Raw genomic sequence first — 20847 nt, forward strand, 5'->3', positions numbered from 1 at the left:
TTCAGATGACTGTTGAAGATGAAAGTCCATAAGAGTCTGATGTACATGACTCGTCGGAGAACGTGTGCTACATGAGCCTAACCCAAGATTTCCATGAAATGAATATTACCATAAAAGCTCACAATATGTGCAACTTTCTCGAAGTTATTACCTGATCCTTACCTTCTTTTGAAGAAGCTGTACCTTTTACATTTTCAGAAATTTGACACTTTTGTAATTTCACATTGAGGACATGGTATGACTCGTATTTTTCGTAGTAAGTCTGAATCTTTCCGTAAAGAGTTGTCCCCATTTTGTAAAGTTATTCTTGGGAAAACATGCAAACACATCCAGAGATTTTAGTCATGCTGGGATGACCTTTTTTTTTTTTTACAACTCTGATTAGATCATGCAGGTTTTTCCCCCACATTTTTTAAGGATCCTATGGGAAGATAATCAAGTGTTAACAATGTATTCTGAAAAATATTGCGCACACATACACACACTCAAATGCAGACACCAGGGTTGCTAATTGGAGCTGTTGCTCCCCTGCTAGGTGTCATCAGCCCCCTCCTGCTGGAAGTGGAGCTTTACACTGAGAGCAGATGATTAGAATGCACAAGTGTGTGTCTGAGTGAGAGAGTGTGTGTCTAGACACTTCAACGCACTCAAAGTGAAGCTGCTACACTAGTTGTAGTGTGTATACAAGACTTGTATAAAACTTTTATGTTTGTCTTATGCACATGAGGGATTTTGCATGGGGTTGTTGGGCTGCAGACTGAGTTCTCACAAGTGTGTGTTTCCTGCAGGCCTATGGAGTTGGGGGCATGAGGAAGAGACAAGAGCCGCCCGCCATCGAAGACAGAGACAAGCCTTACGTCTGCGACAGTGAGAGTTGGAGCTTTTTTTAGTTTTAGCTATTTTTACTCTTTGTTGTTCTGACACTGGCACATACAGAAACTATAGTGTTTACTGTTGTACTTACATGGTATATTTAACTACATTTATATATGAGCTCCATTTACTTTTATATGAAGATTTTACAATGTGGATATTTAACTAAACTTACATAATGCTGAAAATTAAACCAATTGTTTCTAGTCTTTTTGGCTTTGTACATCTCAAAAAAAAGAAAAAAGAAAAACAAGTGACACCAGGCACAACAAACTCAACAAACTCAACAAACATAACATATACATATTTTGCCCATTATAAGTAAATGAGAATATTTTAAAAATTCATAAAAAAATTTTACTTAGACCTACTGTTCCCAAAATATAATGAGATCCATTCTGGGTCACTGGCAATCTATAAAGTCAATTTGATATGAATTCAATCAATAGTTTTGCTGCTACAGACATGAAATTTTGCCCATTATAAGTAAGGGGTGGGGGTGGGGGGGTGGGATTAAAATAATTCATAAAAAATTGAAACTTTGACCTACTTTTCCAAAAACGTAATGACATCTATTCTGGGTCACTGGCAATTGATTAACCCAATTTGGTATGAATTCAACCAATACTTTTGCTGCTAGAGTGTTAACAAACAAACAAACAAACAAACAAACCGAACCAAAAACAATGCCCCTTGCCTCCCCTGCGGGGGACAGTGTAATAAGCCATAATCTCAAAATCAGTGAATTAAAAAAAACTGGTAGCAGATTTATGTGTCAGAACTTTTTTTCCCGATCATTTCTCTCCCATTAATCATTTGATGAGCCTCACATTTATCTGTTGTCTCTGTAGATAAAACAGGATATAAAGTAGCTCAAATTAGCTCCACCTCCAACAACACCAGCTGTACACTGATGCATCATTGTTATTAATACAGTGATGATATATACGCTGCTCAAATCATTTTTAAAATTAAAGTCCCGTTGCAGCTATTTTCCATCACAGACTAACCTCAGAGCCACATGGCAGTGAGATCTGAATTCTAAAGTGCTAAAAGCTGCTCTTTCATTGTCAGATTTTGCCTCCTATCTATTCTACTGCTTTTGATGTTAAAGCTGTCTCTTCCAAAATGGGATCCCTCTTGTTCATTGAGATGTCAAGCGACTTTTTAGCCTCATCATTGTTGTTTTGCTTTGTATTGTATCCTTTGCCAAATGCTATGAGCATAGGGAACTGAAATTTGAGTTGAACTCTGGTAGGTTTTGTTTCAAAACAAGTGTTTTGTGCTCAAAATACAGACTGCCATGCTTCAGCAAAAATCATATTCTCTAGTATATGATGACAAAACTAAATATTAATTCATTACATTAAATTTTGTGAAGCTTCCAAAATTACTAACAATAAATTACTGTGGGCCTTAACTTTCTTAAGCAGTAATAATGTATGTATCAGAGTCATTATAGAGAGTAAATCTATAATTTGCTGATAATGACTGTACTTTTAGTTATCGTTAGCCTTGTAGCATAATTACCTAAGTCATATTTTTGGCCAAACTGTAATATCTGCATACCTTTACGCTCCTAACACTGCTTCATCATTTTATGCAGATATTTCAATTTGGCTAAAAATATGACTTATTTTATAATTATGCTATAAGGCTAACATTATGTAGGATTTTTCATGCAGAACTTCTACATTTTATAAGGTATTTTTATGCTGCAGTATTTGTGTTGTTACTGAACATCTGAATAGTTTTTCCACCACTGCTTGTTTGTGTATTTTCAGTCTGTGGAAAGCGCTATAAGAACCGTCCCGGGCTGAGTTACCATTACACTCACACACATCTGGCAGATGAGGAGGGTGAAGAAGACTCAGAGCGGCACACACTCCCCTTTCAACGCAAGAACAACCACAAGCGTGAGTACACTGACTGGATGTTAAAGTTAAAGTCATCCAGTAATCCATCATCCATTATCTACTTCCTCTGTGCTGGTTTGGTGACTCTGCAGGATGAAGATGATTGGACGTTCTTAATTATAGAATAAACCAGTTTAGGTTTGTCAATTTCAGGGTCATTGCAATCCTTTACAATCAGAATATTATCAAGAACTATTGATTGTCCTGGACATCCTCCTGCAACATTATAGATAGATACAGTGCTGACTGGGCCAAATCCAAAATGTGCACTCATGTGGATGAGGGATAAGATTTCTCCCAGTGGAGAACCAGTTTTAGCTGATTTCTTCAGTTTTCTCTATTTCAATTTATTTTCGGACTGATGCAGTGACGCAGGTTAAAACTGTGGCTGCAGATGACTGGAAAAAATTGCCTGCCAACATTTTCTGGACTTTCAGCCTAGTCTGTTTGATTGCTGAGTAATAATATGTCTTTTATTTACAGATTGTTTAGGTATATACATCTTTAAATAACTTCGAAAACTCCCTGACCAGTGTAAGCACCAATCCAGTCAGGATAAAGAATAAAATAAGATCAAGTAAGATAATCCTTTATTAGTCCCACAAAGAGGAAATTTGCAGTGGTACAGCAGCACAGGGATAGAAATATTATAAATGAAAAATACAAAAGTAGTTTCAGAAAATTGATGAAGTAGCACTCAGTAAATCCAACAATAATAATATCACTAAAGTATGTTCTTGCAAAATATGAATATATAATCTCAGCATTTCTGAGCAAAACATGTATTTTGTACAATTTCTAAGTTTACATGTCAGCGTTAAAACGTTTTAAATACTGAGACCACTTCTGGTGTTCAAGGGAATAGAATGATTCTTTAAGAACAGCCAGGTTTTTCAGACATTATGTAAAAAAACAGCAAAAAAAAACAGTACTATAAATAGGCCATGTTCTAAATATAATACCTACCACATTACTTTTCATATCAACAAATAATGAAATGTTTTAATTGACATAATTTCCAAGTGGAATGTTGATAATAAAGACATTTTCTGCCAAATGCCAGCAGTGATATCAAACTCTCTATGGTTTTGTTATGTCTACAAAGATGAGTAAGTATGATTCACCAGATATTTATTGATATTTAAACCACACCACAATCTTTTATCAAAATGAATCTATGCATTCTTACTGCCTAAACCTCAAAGGTTTTAGAATCAGGAACTCTGCTCTCTGAAGTGTATGTACCATTCAACCCATCTACTACCTATTTAGGAAAGTAAAGACAAATATACGGGAGAGGAGGGGGGGTTGTTCATCATTGACAAATTGCATGGAGATTATGCATATCTGTGGTTTGCAGAAAGTGCATCATTTTTTGTGGCTAGTGGGTTTCAAGTGCAATAGAGAGAGAAAAATGAAGCTTTATTAGCTTGAGCTTTATTGCTGACATAAATGGATTCTGTGCAATTCAATCATTTTGTATCTGGGGTTGAACAGGGTCTCTGTAGTGATAAAAGCAGTGATGATAGGAGATTAACTTGTGACCTCACTCTCAAATGAAACAGGACAAATACATTTTGAACTTGCGTTCAGTCGACCTGCATGCTACATGATCTCTTGTGTTTTTACTCTGGCGAATTGTGAATGTCACACAAATACTTCTGACTTCGGGTCTTTTGAAGGTTGCACACAACACCTCAGTATTTGCATGGCTGCCCCAAGGCTAACTTGGCCCATGGGTAATTTTGCCCATTTCCACAATACAGTATTTAACCTTTCACTGCCCAAACTGCTATAGCCCTGGGCTAAAGTCACTGTCAGGTCCCTCTTGTATTAGAGGCGTGAATTCAAGTTAGAGTACAGGATCTGTTCCCAACAACCAAAGGAAACTTGTAGATACTAGTCACTACAATGTCAAAAAAGAGGCAGATATCACTGTTCTTCATCTTGCTTTGTGAATATAAATGTGAACAATTACACATATAAACATCCATCAGGATTAATGTAACTCTTCAGATGGATTCAGTTGGCTGCTGCAACAGCACATCAGCTCAATAACAAGCCTTCAATCAACACTCATCAGCTCTAAATAACTGCCTGTGAATAAACACCACTTATACACTATGAAAATCTGCAGCGCACTCTTCATTTAGACTTCATCTTCTACTGTACGTACCTTTTAAATTACAGCACACAGTATACGATTGCTGCTATTAACTACATAATGAGTATCCATTAATGCACTGGTTCAGAATACCATGAGGTGGTTACAAGGAAGATCCTCTGTATTGATCGCTAATGCCTCTAGCTCTTCATGCTAGACAGTGGAGGCACAAAAAATACATTTTTGTTATGAAGTGGTTTATTTGGAGCGTAATCAAATAACAAATCATTATAGCATAATTGCCAATGTCATATTTTTTTTAGGTCATAGCCAATGATGTGAAGTAAAGCAACAGTGTTAGAAGTGTAAAGTTACACAGATATCACAATTTGGCCAAAAATATGACTTATAAAATAATGAAATATATATCATAAGTATACAAGTCACACGTTTCTCAATATTAAGAAACCACTATTATTATTATTATTGAAAAGTATGTTTTAGCAAAATACAAATATTTATTTTTATTATTAATGACTATAAATATAGCCCCACATTCTTTATGCTTTAGAGCATGCAGTTGGAGAAAATGAGAACTGGTCAGAATAATGAAAAATCTGTTTTTAGAAATATTAATGAAACATTTTTTAATAAAAATAAAGAAGTTCATATTAACCCCCATAACCCTCACAAGGGCTCAGCACTTCAGAAAATGGATGAATGGATGGAGGTTCAAATTAATTCAAAACATACTGAATGAATGCAGAAATTAACAGTTGGTATAACCCAGTAGGTATCATGCTTATTGGCATTCCAGCTCTGGGACAAAAATTCAAGTCGTTCAGTGTTGTTTGATGCTCACATTATGGAGATTTTCAACAAGGCTAAGGTTTGGAGTGGTGTCCTCAGTTTGACTGTTTTACCTGTATGCATGTCATTTTTGTTTTGTGTCACCATGTGGGCAACATGGTGCTCAGTGGGTCACACTGTTATCTCACAGCGAGGAGATGTGTGGACATGCATGTTCTCCCTGTGTCGGCTGGGCTTCCTCCAGTTTCCCCCGGCATCAAAAACATGTATGTTGGGTTAATTCTCATGTCAGTGCCTCTCCCGTCACATTCGGGTTTAGATGTAGAGTTGGTCCCCAGTGGTGTACTAGGATGGGTCAACCACAGAGCATGAATATCCTGGGGATATTAAAAGTGAACTAAAAAAAGTAACATTATAGGCAGAGGAACTAATGTAAAGGTTATTATATAATTTATTTTCAGGTTTATTTCTCTTTCCTCACCAGCGTTTACCTACTTTGACCTTAATCCTTGAAGTTATTTTATTTACAGAGGGATAATTCTTATTAATTATTAGAGGCATAAATCTAACATGTAAATGAAACATAACCATACTAGCTCATTTTCATCTGTAGTTCCTGGCAGTTTGATGACATGTAAATACATTAAAAGAGAACGTACAAAAGCGCCTAAGAACATGTAAATATCCGAACAATATAATGTAAACTTTATATGGACAACACAGCTGTGAAAATAGCCCTCAGTCTGTGAACCGCAGATGTGGCTGTTATCCTCAGCTAATAGATGATGTAGTGGTTAGCACCTCCACATTGCAGCATGAAGGTTCCAGGTTTGACTTTACCTTTGCTCTCCATGACGCGCAGGTTTCCCCTACCCTTGAAAACAGGTACATGTAGGTTAAATCTCCTGTCGGTGCCCTTGAAGCACCTTCAATGGCAGCTTACTGCTAACATGTGCTATCCGTGAATGCTAATGCTAATGCTAGGTACTGTGCATGCATATATTTAGCTGATAGAATGCACAGACTGAATTTCACGAACAGGGATAATAAAGCGAGTTAACTTTTTAACCTTAGGCGCAGCTCAGTTACACGATTACTGTAATTCCTGACAGCCTTTCTAGTGTAACACTTCGAACACAACCATGATAAAATTCGTTTTATTCAATACACAAGAGTTCTGAATGTATGACTTAGTAGCTAATGCTAGTTATATACTCAGCAGGATGGCAGACATCCATGCACTCACCTGTCAGCCACCCACTTTAATATGCATCATTTTGTGGCTATGGATGATCTAAATGAGTGACAGTTGTCATGGAGGGAAAATATACTATGCAGACCAAAACCATTCTTTTGTGCAGGCTGTAAACATGTTTATTTCAGCTGTAAAGTTACTAATTTTAATGCGGTGGTGTATGAGGATTGACTCACTTTTGGTGTCAGCCTCCTAGTGGACACTTGAGGTATTTGCGTTTGCATTAGCCTAATTTTCTGTCTTTTGGGTTGCTGCATGATCAAAACTATAAAGATGAATATTATCATTGTAAACATGTGTGGAATGACAGGAGTTGTTTTCACCACCACTTTTGATAAAATTCAGATCCAGACAGATATGACATTTACTAGAGCCCGACCGATTAATTGGAGGGCCGATTATTTCACAGATTAATCAACATCGGTCAATATGTAACCGTTGTATAAACTTTTTTGCTGCACGGACATTCTGTCACTATGCTCGTATGTCTGCGCTGCCTGTAGAGTTAGAGGAATAGTAGGCTAAAGCGTGTTCAGTTTCAGTTTCACTTACGAACTACCCCTCACCCCCGTCTATGCACGTATACCTCACAATTTTATTCTTCAGGCGCACCTACCTGGGTATTAATACTGTATATTAGTTGTCGCTTACATTTTAAAGAATGACTTACCAAACATTTTTTTTCAGTGCTTGGGGTGTAACGGTACAAACATTTCGGTTGGGTACATTTTTGGCACAGGGGTCTTCGGTTCAGTACCTTTTTTGTATGTTTTCAGTACAGTGAAGGGGACCAGTGAAGGGGGGGGGGCTCCGTAACTACCGAAAACCGAAAGTGACACTTAACATGCTTTGAATGTCCGACCCAACTTCTGTGCCACTGTTCTCTGCTGTCATGTTTACCCCCCCTAATCGGCGCCCCATCCTTAGGGTTAGGGCCAGTGTTTTATTTTGGGGTTTTTTGCAGCAGCGCAGTACCGCTGCAGAATGTATATAGGGGAGACCCTGCACATGGGTTCTGCTTGCAGCCGCCCTGCTCATACTGTGTGCGTTCCGCTTCAAGGTTCGTGTGGAAACTTAAGGCAAGTGTTTGTGTTCTTCAGGCTACATGTATTCGTTCGGTACGCCTCCATATTGTATCGAAGGCCCCGAACCAAAACAGTTCAGTACAAATGAGTGCACCGTTGCACCCCTAGTCAGTTCTTATAAAATATAGACTCACATCTTTTCCCAAAAGTCTGCTCTCCCCAGCATAAAAACTATCACATCTACAATCCATGGTTCCCCTGGTTCACATACTAATCTAATATAGGACTATTATGCAGCATTTTAAAGTTTTGTAAAATATTTTTGTGAGATAAACGAAGATGCAACTGTAAATTCACATAATGTCCGCCATTATCTAATATAAGACTATTATATCCTGTGTATATCAGTGTTCTTATTTCACACATCGACTGATATATTGTTTATTGGCCGCTATATCAGATAATGGCATTTGTTAGCCCCCAGTATCGGTATCGGCATCAGCCCCAAAAATCCCATATTGGCCGGGCTCTAGTGTTTACAGATGAGATGGCATATTAAAGTTGAATTCATATTATGCTTATGGTGCTTGACAACCAGCTAACACTAAATTAATTTTAGTGTTAGTAGGGGGATATGATGCCAGTGATAGTTGATCAAACAAAACAGTAAATTTTAATCAATAAAAGGACTAATGTCTATGACTTTGAACAGGATTACAAACACTAGATTGTGATGAACATGTATTTCAGACCTCTGTTCTTGGCCTTGTAGGGGTGTAGCTATCAGAGCACATGGAATTCATGTTGAAAATGGTAGGAATTACAATCTCCACATTCAGAGCAAATATAAGAACAGGTGACCAATTCTTTTCTTTTCTGTAAATTCCAATCTGACCAATCTTAACTTGAATTTAATGATGTTTCAGATATTCTCAGAAATGTTTGCCTTTCTGAAACTTGTATCCAGTATTCCTCGTAGTGGACATAATTTTTAGCTTACCAGCCGACAGGCTGTAAGCTATTGTTGTCATTCGTCCTCGTCGTCTGTCGTCTGTCGTCTGTCGTCGTCTGTCGTCGTCTGTCGTCCGTTACAAAAATTTCAATAGTCTTCTTCTCCGAAACTACAATTCCAATTGACTTCAAACTTGGTACACAGCTTCTTTATGATGATGTCAACAAAAGTTAGTGAAATTATTTGGATCCGGATCTGATTCTGGATTTGGTGCCACTTTGAAAAATTTTCCCATTATAAGAGATAGGAAGTGGATTGATCCAATAAATCAGTAAGTATCAATGATATCAAGTTGGAATTTGAATTTTTTACAGATCTGATTGGAATATGACCAAAACATGGGCTATTTCTGTAATATAATAAATACACAGAACTGGGTGATAATAAATGGCATCAGGAAACATTTCCCAAAGCTTTTAATTTGGCCGGTAAGCTACAGGGCCATTGGTCCTATTTTTACATAATGTAGTGTTGTGGAAGCAAACAAAAAATGAAGATGATATATGTGACTAATATGGTCATTGTAGTCATTATTTATGTTATCTGTCTGTTATGTGAGGGGTTTCACTGGTCCTTTTTGGCCTACCATAATAGAAAAGGCACAGGTGTTATTAAGAAAATGAATTTGGCTGAATTCCATTAAGCTGCTTTGGTTTTAGTGGTCAGGTATTGTGCTTGCTTGCGTCATTGCCACACTGTCACGGCTCATGGGACACAAGAATAAAACAGAGCCATCATTACTGCTGTTTTTGACACCTGCTTTTCCTACTGTGACAAGTCAAAATGTCTGCAGTGGGAGATGCCTTTACTTCTCACTGTAATTTACTCACATTGCATAGTGGTGAGGGTTTCTCTTCACACTGCATCATTCCCTGTGGGACATTTGGCTTTTATTTAATAAGATAAACTGCTGGAAGTATGGGAGTTATTGAGTACTGGCAGACTTCCTGAAGCTGTAAAGTGGCTTAGTGCAAAACCTAAAGGGACTGGGCTTGTACAACCATTGAAATTGTGTAGAGAGAGATTGTCCAATGATTACTTGTACTGTAAAAGCAATTCATGTTTGCATATTATGCCTAAAAAATACAGTTGGATGTAGGTGTCCGGAGACTGCAGTTAGAGCACTGCTGCAAAGATTTGCCTGCATTTAACAAGGGGACCATATGAGAGCAATAAATGCCAGTGAAGAAGAATTAAAGCAGATTTTCAGGTCCCTATTTGAACGGGTCATGATTTAGACCTCAGACGTCACACCTCCTGTCAGCTGCAATATCCACAAAACCAAATGACTTTGTGTTTTTGTTTCTTTGGGGGGCTATTTATTTTCACCCACTAGGGCAGTTTTCTATCAGCATGTGGTTTTTATCTGGTGCTTCCCTTCTTCCATGTTTGTTTTTGAACTTTTCATTTAAGGACAATAGTAGCCTATGCAGTTATCCTACGGGAGATGGTGGTTTTGGGCAACAATCAGCAGTAAAATGGGTACGGTGGCTCACACTGAAAAAGAAACAAAAAAACCAGGAGAAAAAGCTCTGGACATTTGAAAAGGGAACGATTCATCCACTTCCTTTGTTCGTCTGGTTTTAAAACAAGCAATTTGCTGAGAATAGAACACAGATAAACACACAAAAACACACATATCCACGATATCTGTGTATGCTGCATTACAACAATGTCCACACTAAAACTATGCTGCCTCTCAGTTAATTGGCAGTGTGTGTTTTTAAATTGGCCTGTCTGACAGAACAGACTGGCCCAGTATGTGTGTGTGTGTGTATGTGTGTGTGTGTGTGTGTGTGTGTGTGGCCATGCTGCAGTCTAAGGTCTCTCCAGTGGAGGAGAGCACGAGAGACAGCATTTGAATCGTTTAATATCCCCCATCACTCCCTCCCAAACAGTCAGTAATCACACACACATGCACATGGGGACACCACACAAACTCACACAATCTCACACACACACACACACACACACACACACACACACACACACACACACGCACACACACACACACACACACACACACACACACACACTCAGACACACACAGACACACACAGAAAAATGCAATCTTCTTTGGTGAAATGAAAAAGGAAGCTTAGGCTTTTTGGTCTGTGTGTGTTCATGTGCACGTGTGCAGGCTCTCAGAGTGTGTACATTTTTTAATATGTGTGTGTGTGTGTGTGTGTGTACTTAGAGTATATGTTAGAGTGCATGCATTGGTGCCTGTGTGCACCATTATAGCTCTCCCAATCTGCCGAGCGTCATGGAGGAGACGCCACCACTACTCGGTATATTGCCACGTATGTAATAATATTAATATGGCTCCCAGAATGAGAGCAGGCCCACATGCATAATTCATGCTATATTCTATCTTAAAAACCGTCTAGACACTATAGTGTGCATGCAGCATCGTCGACACAAGTTTCAGCCGAAACACACAAAGCCTTATCACCAAAAACTATAAAAGTCTGTCTTTTCTGAACCTCTTCCAGCTCCATTCTCTCCCCTTGTTTTTTCCATTAGTGTGATAAATGACAGATTATTCCACCTGGAGATGAGATTTTCTTTTCCTTCTCTTTTTCTTCACCCATCTTTCTTCTCTTCTACTTGCCCTGCATCCTCACTTAACCCTCCTCTATCCCCATCCATCTCTGCCTCTTGTTTTTTCTTCCTTGTTTTGCGTCATCCATCATTCAGCCTTTTTCATTTTTTAAGTGCATTTCTTTATTCCGTATCTATACCCCCCTGATCACCTTTACTAAAGCTTCTTATGTTATATCATATTCATGGCACCACCACATTTTCTCATTCCCTACTTCTTTTTTCTAAATAGAATAAAAAGAGGCAGGTAGAGAGGAATGGAGAGAAAGTAAGTTGTGGGGATTTGGCAGTGTGATGTGGTGGAAGGGCTATGGGTAGAAGAAAAACGAGTTGAAGTGGATGAACAAGGGGGATGTTTACTTTAGAGGTCGGCCTTGCAGCGTGCACCTGAAAATTGGTTTTGGTGGTATGGAGAGTGTGCGAGAGAGGAGAGGAGAGGAGGTAGATGACAGAGAAGGCAAAACAGACCAAAATGGGGAAATAGCAGCTGTAGGATAAATAGATTGCAAGAGGGACACGGACTGAAATAAACACCAAGTGTGAATGAATTCTAGAAATTCAAGAACGAGCAAGAGAGAGGTAGAAAGAGAGAAGCAGGCAGAATGGAGAGAGGGAGGGAGCGTAGTTGTCATCAAATCTCTTCCCTCAAATCAGTACTGAGATTCAGAGGCCACTTTATCTGGACGGACAGACGGTCATATGATGTGGAGCAGCAGGGATGCTCTGTGTGTGTCTGTATTTGTGTGCGTGGTTAAAAATGCACGCACACACCTACACACACACATACACGTGCAGTAAATGTGTGTTTAATGACATGCTTCATGCCCAACTTCGAGTGTATGTGTGCATGTGTGTATGTGTGCGACATGTAATTGAGCCCTTTTGAAGGTCAGCGTCCCTCTGTTCCTACTCACCATTGTTGGTTGCTTTTTTTCTCTCCAGTTTTTGCCTTGTCTCAAAATGGCCTCCCTGTCCTCCTGCGGGTTGCACATAGAGGAGTGAAGGACACATTTCGATCAACAAGCATCAATATAAAAACAGTGCTGAAAATCTAAAATGGCCACTCCCTGTCACCATGTCTATTGTTTCTCCAGTCATGCAACAGTGCGTTTGTTTTATTCTTCAGCTTCTACATTCATCTGTCTATTTCTGTTGCTTCAGATATGATTCGAAAGATTTCTCCTTGTGTTGCTTTACACATTACAGTACCATTTATAGCCATGTCACTGGGCAGATACAGATGTGTTTTTCTACTGGGACTTGTCTGGTGCACTTCACTGAGTCTTGTAAGCTGGTGAGTTTCTACATGTAATACTTTTTACCAACAAAACTTTCCAAATCTGATAATTTAAACACTAATTTTTAGGGACAGAGTAAGCCTTTGTTGTCAAATATTTGTAGTCTTAGAGATAAATTACTGATAATTTTGTGTGTTCATCCAAATCACTTTCAACTTCTCTCCTCTGGGCTCCAGTGGTGTGTGCATAGAGGTGTTATGTATGATAATGAGCATATGTGTGCCTATCTGCTTGTCTGTGCACAGACACAACTGTCAAACTGCCTTTGTGTTTCAAAATGAGCAGAAAAAAAATGACATTTTCATAAACTTTCTTTCAAAAATATTTGAAACGGATGTTTTCTCTTCCCATTCTTGAAAGGATATATTTCCATTTCCAGTAATTGAAATCCTACTTTTGGATTTGTGAATATTTATTTAATCTTTGTGATATATATTGTACCTGTCTACAGACCATTTTTCTACTTTCCATATGTCATATGGATAGAAAAAAATATGATCTGAACTTGTTATAAGGCAGGAGAAGTACATTTTTATATCCTCCAATTTATTAAAACAGTAGACTTTTTTACACACGTTTATGTTAGATGATCCATGTTGTGATGAGCTTTTCATTTCCTCTGAGTAAAGGGGAGAAACTTTGACCAATAATCTTTATAGCGTAGAGCTTGTGGTAATATGTATGATGTAAATAAAGCAAGGAAGATAACTGTTGAGGTCCACAAGGAGGAAAGAGGAAGCTAAGCAAATAAAGTAAGTCATTTATCACAGGCATAAACATAGCACATTAAATCCTTAAATATATTCATTTCCATTTATAATATTACCATCTTCTATAGCATTTCTATGTATTTTAATTTCTGAATTCTAATTTCTTATTGTTTATATTTTCTTGTCTTGGCATTGCCTTTTTCACCGGGAACTGAGAATCCAACTTTGTTTGTCTCATGTACCATGGTCAGGTACAGAAGGACAATAAAGTCTCCTTTAATCCTTGAATGATATTGGATAAATAATCTTCCCTCTTACATGTGTCCATTCAGACTGCTGGATTCTTTACTTTCTAAAAAAAAATACTTACCGAAACGTAAACATACTTGTACTTTCATATTATATAGCAAATAATATGCGGGTAACCAAAAGCGTGGGGAATAAATGCAAAATGTAATAATAATAGCAACCTGTAATATATTCCATTCTGGGTCCACACATCCCAGTTTTCTGTATAATGAATGCTATTACAGAGTAAGAAACAGGAGGCTGTTTTTCTTGAGAAAGTAACCTGCACAACTCAGATGTTAGTTTAATGGCACCTTGACTTGTGTTGCCAAACGGAAACCCATTCAGGCTGCATGTCGTCAAACATTCTGGTGACGGCAAATTAGAAGACCTGCTGAATATAATGTGCATGTCTGTGGTGTTACATGTGTAAATAGGCTGGATGTGTTCAGAAGTTTTCACGTACGCAACCATTCTTCTTCAGCTTTTGATTGGTTGGCTGCTGCTGCTGCTGCACCGCGCAGGAAAGGAAGGGAAACGTCTGTTGCCTAGCAATCTGGTTGCCATAGATACCGCCTGGGCTCCCTCCTAAAGAGTACACTGTTATGTACATTGAAAAGAAAGAGAGAGAGAGAGAGAGATGGCAGAGGAAGGACGGAGGTAGTATAAAGAGAAGTAGGAAGAATGAGAGGAATGAAGAAGGACAAGAGGGGAGAGGAAGAAAGGGAAAAATGGAAGAAGTTGGAATATTTGAGAGGAGAAAAGGCAGGATGTGATGGTGGTGGTGGCTCGGGGGGCACAGAGGAGTTCATTAAAATAACATAAAGAAACAGGGAAGAGAGAAAGAAAACAGACAAAGAAAGAAGCAGAGCGAGAAGCTGAGAGTTATACAGACTGACAAAAAAAGAAAAAAAAAATCTCTTCATGATTCATCATATAGATTCCCCCAGACAGTTGGAGTGGTGAAGGCAGGGTAATATTGGAGTCTGCTTCATTTGGTATTCTGTCTTAAGATGTGGTGCTGTGGCTTTCTGGCTGGTTGTTTTGTGGTTCCTTAGTTATTTTGGATGAGACCCACAACACCACAGTCTAACAACCGCCCACAACCAATACCGCCCACCATCCCAAATCCACCCTCACCCCGTGTCCATCTACTGCTGTCTGTCATCTGTGTACGACTGAATCTGTCAGACTGCAAGTGTGAAGTGGAGGAAATAAGACACTGCAATGCTACATTTATTATACTGCACAAGTGTTACTGACATTTTGATTCTCTTATAATATTGATTTAACTCGGATATATTTGGAATATACAGTCATCAAATAGCTCACGGCATTCCCTGTTTTGGGCAGAACAATGAACCACAAGCACCAAATATATCGAGGCAAAACTTACATTAACGCATATTTATAAAAATGTTCCTTATGCAATGTATTGTTTCTTCTGGTCATTTCTGACATTTCTACATGACAGTAAGGGCTGACACACTGTATGTTCATCCATGGGAGTTTTGGCTCAATTCAAACAGGATTTCACAGTCACATTTCCAGCCAGCTCTCCCTGGAACAAAATAGGATTAATAATTTGCATTTTAACTCTTCATCGACAGGGACACAAGCCCATACTGGTTAAGTGGCTCTTTTTAAGTGTGTGCAAATGTGAGACTGTGTGTGCTCAAAGAACACAGTGTCTATGTGTGATTTCTTTACATGCATGATTTATGGAGGAGTTGGTTTGTCTATTCACTACATGTGCACATATCTAAGGACTGCAGAGCCTGTGTGTGTGTATGTGTGTTTGTGTGAGTTTTATGTGTACGTGCCTGGTTCTGCGGGTCAGTCTGATTACAAAGCAGCTATAGATCAAGTTTTATTATGCACCAAAACTGCCTCTGTCCTCTTTACTTGCAATGTCATCTCTGCACACAAGCTCAACACGCACACTCACACACACACACACACACACACACGCAGAAACACACAAGTGCAAACACAAATGCATGCATCCACACCCACAATGCACTGGGAGTTACGCAACCTGCTGACTGGACATGAGTGAAAGTAGCACTTTTCTGCGTGTGTCTGAATAAAGGGTGAGGGGTGGAGTAGGGTTGGTGGATGCAGGGAGAAAGAGGGGTAGAAATGGGGAGAAACAGAGGAGGAAGAACAGAGCATGGCACTGGTGCAGGCATTAGTGTGATAACAGATGGATTGCAGAAAAGAGTTCCAATTTCCTCTTTGAGAGTAAAGCAGAAAAAAAGATAGAGACCAAATAAGGAAAAGGAAGTGAAAAAATATGAAGCACAATGAGGCGCAGAGAAGAGATTGAATCATAGACAGAAAGAGCAGCAGCAGTAATAAGAATGTATGAAAGTGTAAAAAGAAAAAGGGAGGAAGAGGATGGGAGAGTGAGATTGAGGAAGATGGAGGGAGAAGGGAAGCCAGTGACTTTTCATCTGTGACTGACGGTTTCCATCTGACTGCATCTCTGCCTTCTTGTCTGCATAAAAAAGCTGAGGATGTCTCCTTGAGCATTTGGGCTTTTGTGTCTTTCTGAACGAACACGTATGTGCTTCGGATTTGTGCTTTTTGTGTTACATTGTTGTACTTTTGATGTAATATATAATATACGTATATGTCGTACATATACAGTATATGTGTGTGTGTGTGTGTGTGTGTGTGTGTGTCTGTGTGTGGCTGGACAAGGGGCAAAGGGACTCTCATTCATCACATTAAAGAGAGCAAGGGGGGATGGGACTGGAACTGGACGGCAAAAGTTATTATGCAAAGGCTTGGTTGTAAATCTTTGTGTGTGTGTGTGTGTGTGTGTGTGTGTGTGTGTGTGCGCGTGCGCGCAGTGTGCTGTATGTGTATGGTTGTAGATGTAGGTGTTTTCATCTGTGTGTGTGTGTGTGTGTGCTCTCATTGTTTTGTGTGTGTGAACTTCTCCTGAGAGGCTCTCCTCATTAAGCAGCGAGGCGACAGGAGTGCAGAGTGTGTGTTTTCACACACCGCTGCTCCGATACAACGGGAGCCACTTTTTCACCTCCCTTCTTCTCTCCCCTTTGTGATTCCTCATCTTCCTCCTTCTCTGCTTCCTCCTACTACCACTACTACTCTTCTTGCTCTTACTCCTTCTTCCTTCTTCCCCCATTTTCTTCAAAATTCCTCTCTACCACCCCACTCCTCCTCCACCTTTGTAGCTCCTTATCATCCTCACCACTTCTTCCTCAGTTTTACACCTGCAGTGTTGGAGTGTTTTGTTCCCTCCTGTAAATTAAGAACAGATACACCTTGAAAGTGAAAAACTTCACACTCAATCACATCTGGGATATTTGGATGCAAACCTCAGTGATGATTAACCAAGTTTGCAATTTTTGTGAGACCTTAGAGCCTGAGTTTATCTACGTGACAGGAAAGAGTTAAGACAGAACAGAAAAAGATAAATAAAACAATAAAAATCAACAGGTATTTGTTTGTATATGTGTGCATGGAGACAGAGGTAATTCCTTCAGATGGAAGCACTAAGTTGATGAGGCTTCCACTGCAGCCGGCCAGAGGATGAGATTATCGACTGGCAGGAGTTGAGCTACGCTATTGGTTCCAAGTCAGAGTCTGGAAGGAAGACTGAGGAGGAGGAGAAGGAAGAGAGGTTAGGAAGAAGAGAGAAGGCAGTGTCAGAGGCGTAAAAATGTTGTTAGGTGGGTAGAAAAAGTAAACCGGTCTTTTCTTTCCACTCTGCCCTCATCGACTTGAACTGTTCATATCATGTCAAAAAGTCATACTCATTAAGTGAGATATTCATTTGAAAGGTTGAGATATTTCGCATCATGTTGTCATTCAGAATTGCTCTATAAGTCTCTGATTGTATTAATGATAACGAGGTAAACTAAAAGGAGAAACTACTCAATTATGCTGTGAAAAGTAAGAAGGGGGACTTGTGGACAAGAGGTAGCGTACGAGAGCAAAATAGGACGAGGTAATGAAGCAGCTACACGGAGGAGGAACAGGGAAGAAAATGAGACGGGAAGAAAGAGAGAGATCATTGGCAGAGAGGAAGGAAGGATGGGGACGGGTAGGTGTTGGTTGGTAGGGGGCTGGGGGGGTGGGGGGGGGGGGTGTAGAGGAGCATTTGGGGATTCATGTCTTGCTGGATAATTCCCAGGAGGATCTCTCTCCAGCACTTGAAAGCTGTGAAGTGTGCGGTTCTGCTCATACTCCTCCTGGTAATTGGAAGAGGAGAGGAGAGAGAAGGGGGGTCAGGTAGAGAAGGGAGATATGGGGTGGAAAAAAAATAGGAGGGTGGGGGATGCAGGTAAAGATTAGGAGACGGACAGGATGAGAATAAGGATGGATAGGAGGAAGTGGACAGAAAGGGGTATGTTTTCTTGAACCAGCTGACTTACGCTTGTCGTTATTTCTTTCTCCAATCTCCTCTCTTATTTTCAACCTGTTTTATATTCCTTTTATTTTTGCTCATTAGCTCACTCCTTTTTATGCTCCCTCTCTATCACTGTCCTTGTCGTCCCCCCCCCCATCGCCCGCCCCGCTCCTACTTTCCCTCCCTCCCAATGGCGTGTCTATGGTTGCAAACGGGCTCTGAAACATGGCCACAGGCGTTTAATCATTGATGGAGTTTTTTCCTCCACACAGGCAGGCCAGCGGGCAGCCCCGACTCACTCACATGCATCAGGACCTGCTGATTCATTCTCTGGGGCTTCCAAGCAAGCACGCACACGTACATACACATGGAAGCACACGCGTGCACACAAATACAAAGGCACAACTGCACATGCACACACATAACCGGAGACAGATAAAATGTGGCTTTAACGTGTTTCATTTCTCTGTGTGTGTGTGTGTGTGTGTGTGTGTGTGTGTGTGTGTGTGCGTGTCGAGTTTATCCCACCAACGATTGTAAGACCCAATCAGCAGCCGTGAGCCCAAATAAAAGCAGCAAAGATAAAAGCAATTTATTTGACCAGAACAAGAAGACAAAAACGTGTTTGCATTAGCTTCAGGCCTGTGAGCCATATACAGTTTGTCTCTGCAGCTTTATACGTCCTTCCCTCTGCTAGACTTTGTAAACATCTGGCTCTGTTGGTTTCTTGAAAGGTCAATATACTTATAGACTGTATACAGTATACCAGCCTGTTCTCTTTGTAGTCTCTTCACCGTTTTACAGGGAGGACGAGCACTTGAATTTCATCTCTTAGGATGAACTGTAATTTGATTACTATTTAACTTATGGATAGAGCTTTAACAATTAATCCTTTCATTTATTCATCATCAGTTATTAAATGAATTACACCTCAACTGATCATATAGATAGAAAAAAGTTATAGTGTTGTGATTCCAGCTTCTTAAAGTTGAATATTTTCTCATTTCTTTATTCTTCAGGACAACAAACTGAATATCTTTGGGTTCTGGACCAAAGCATGACATTTTTAACCATTGTCACACAAACCAAACAACTTTTTTAGTCTAAAAAAATGATCAAAAGGTTAGGTAATAGCAGAAATAACTGTTAGTTGCAGCCCTACTTATCTGTTATGTCATTACAGCATTAACACTTTAATCCTTCCATTTCTTTTTTTATGATCAAATATCTGCAATGCATGACATTAGCATCTCCAATGCTAATATGAAATACAAACAGTATTTTAATCTACTACTCAAAGTGCTGTTGTTTCTAATATGGTGTTACAGAGTTTCTGTGCAGCTTTGTTGAAAAATATAGACTGTATATTGAAATGAAAGTTTATATTTATATTTTCTAGCTTATAGTTTGTGATAGAATATGACATGCAACGTAGCACAATTTCAATTGGCCTATAGCAGACTGATATAAAAATTATTTTAAAAGTATTGTGAATAATGTGGGATATTTTATTCATTTTGAGCAATTTACATGTGTAGCCTGCATAAACCAACACTATAAGTACTGCAAGTACTAATAATAGTAATCTTCATTCTCCTCTGTGGTGCTTGCACAGAATTCAGTATAATCAAATCATATCAGAGATATGAAATGAAACACTACACTGACTGCCTGAGGATTTTTAATAAAAGAAAAACACAGGCCAGGGCATATCTGTCTAACCCTTGCCATCTCGTAGGCCTGATGACATGCAGGTAATGATATTTTTCATTATAAAAAAAAAAGAAAAAAAGCTGACACCAAGAAGATCTCATAATATTATCACTGGCAAAAGAGATTATTGAGATTTACAAGATTTTCTGTCTTTAAATGTTGAACTGTGTATTATGGAGAGTAGTCTGGATGCCTGATTAACACATAAGTCTACCTTAAATATGAATTATTGTGAAATGAATCAAACTGATTTCAAGTGAAGTTCTTTTGAGAGGAAACATATCATACATATCATACAGGCGAGTGTTTTTTCAACTGTTGCTTGATTCCTATCTGCAGCTGATACAGTATTTTCCCACCTTGTTTCATCATTGCACCACTGTCTGAAAGTGCACCGCCCAGCAATAAAGTGCTTTGGAGTTACACATTCTCACATTATCGATGACAGACTCTTGCTTATGATTTTTGTTCATCATAACCCTGTTGAATTGTGGAGCAGCAGGTATAGCTTATTCCCTCCCCTCCCCTGCTCACTGTCTGTCTGTCTGTCTGTCTGCCTCTCAGCCTGATCAGAGAGCTTTTTTTTATTATATTATTTCTCAGAGGATTAAAGCTAGACCCTGTGGAGTAGAAACCCAATCTCTCTCACTCACTCCTCCTTCCCATCTCCCCTTGTTTTCAATCAAATTCACCCACTCCTCACACCTCTCCCTTTCTTCATCCTCCCCCTTCAGCCAAACAAGACTCCACCCAGGAATGGATGGATTAATGACCTCTCTTTCTCATGTGTGCACACATGCACACACACAAACCATTTCACCTACAGCTCTGTCTGTGCTGTGGTGTGGTGGTTGTTAT

The 20847-nt window shown here is 39.3% G+C and overlaps 1 protein-coding gene across 3 annotated transcripts in view; it reads left to right on the forward strand.

Moving 5' to 3' along the window:
* dpf1 (double PHD fingers 1) overlaps positions 1-20847 on the forward strand; it is a 50888-nt gene that overhangs the window by 15767 nt on the left and 14274 nt on the right. For all 3 annotated transcript variants that reach the window (XR_003937125.1, XM_030152229.1, XM_030152230.1), the window contains exons 7-8: positions 789-867; positions 2658-2789. Coding sequence is in view for 2 of the 3 variants with exons in the window: in XM_030152229.1 (XP_030008089.1) it covers positions 789-867; positions 2658-2789 (211 nt within the window). In the remaining variant the exon portion in view is untranslated. The remainder of the gene's footprint in view (positions 1-788; positions 868-2657; positions 2790-20847) is intronic.

The sequence above is a fragment of the Sphaeramia orbicularis genome, chromosome 13, assembly GCF_902148855.1.
Source record: "Sphaeramia orbicularis chromosome 13, fSphaOr1.1, whole genome shotgun sequence".
NCBI lineage: Eukaryota > Metazoa > Chordata > Actinopteri > Kurtiformes > Apogonidae > Sphaeramia > Sphaeramia orbicularis.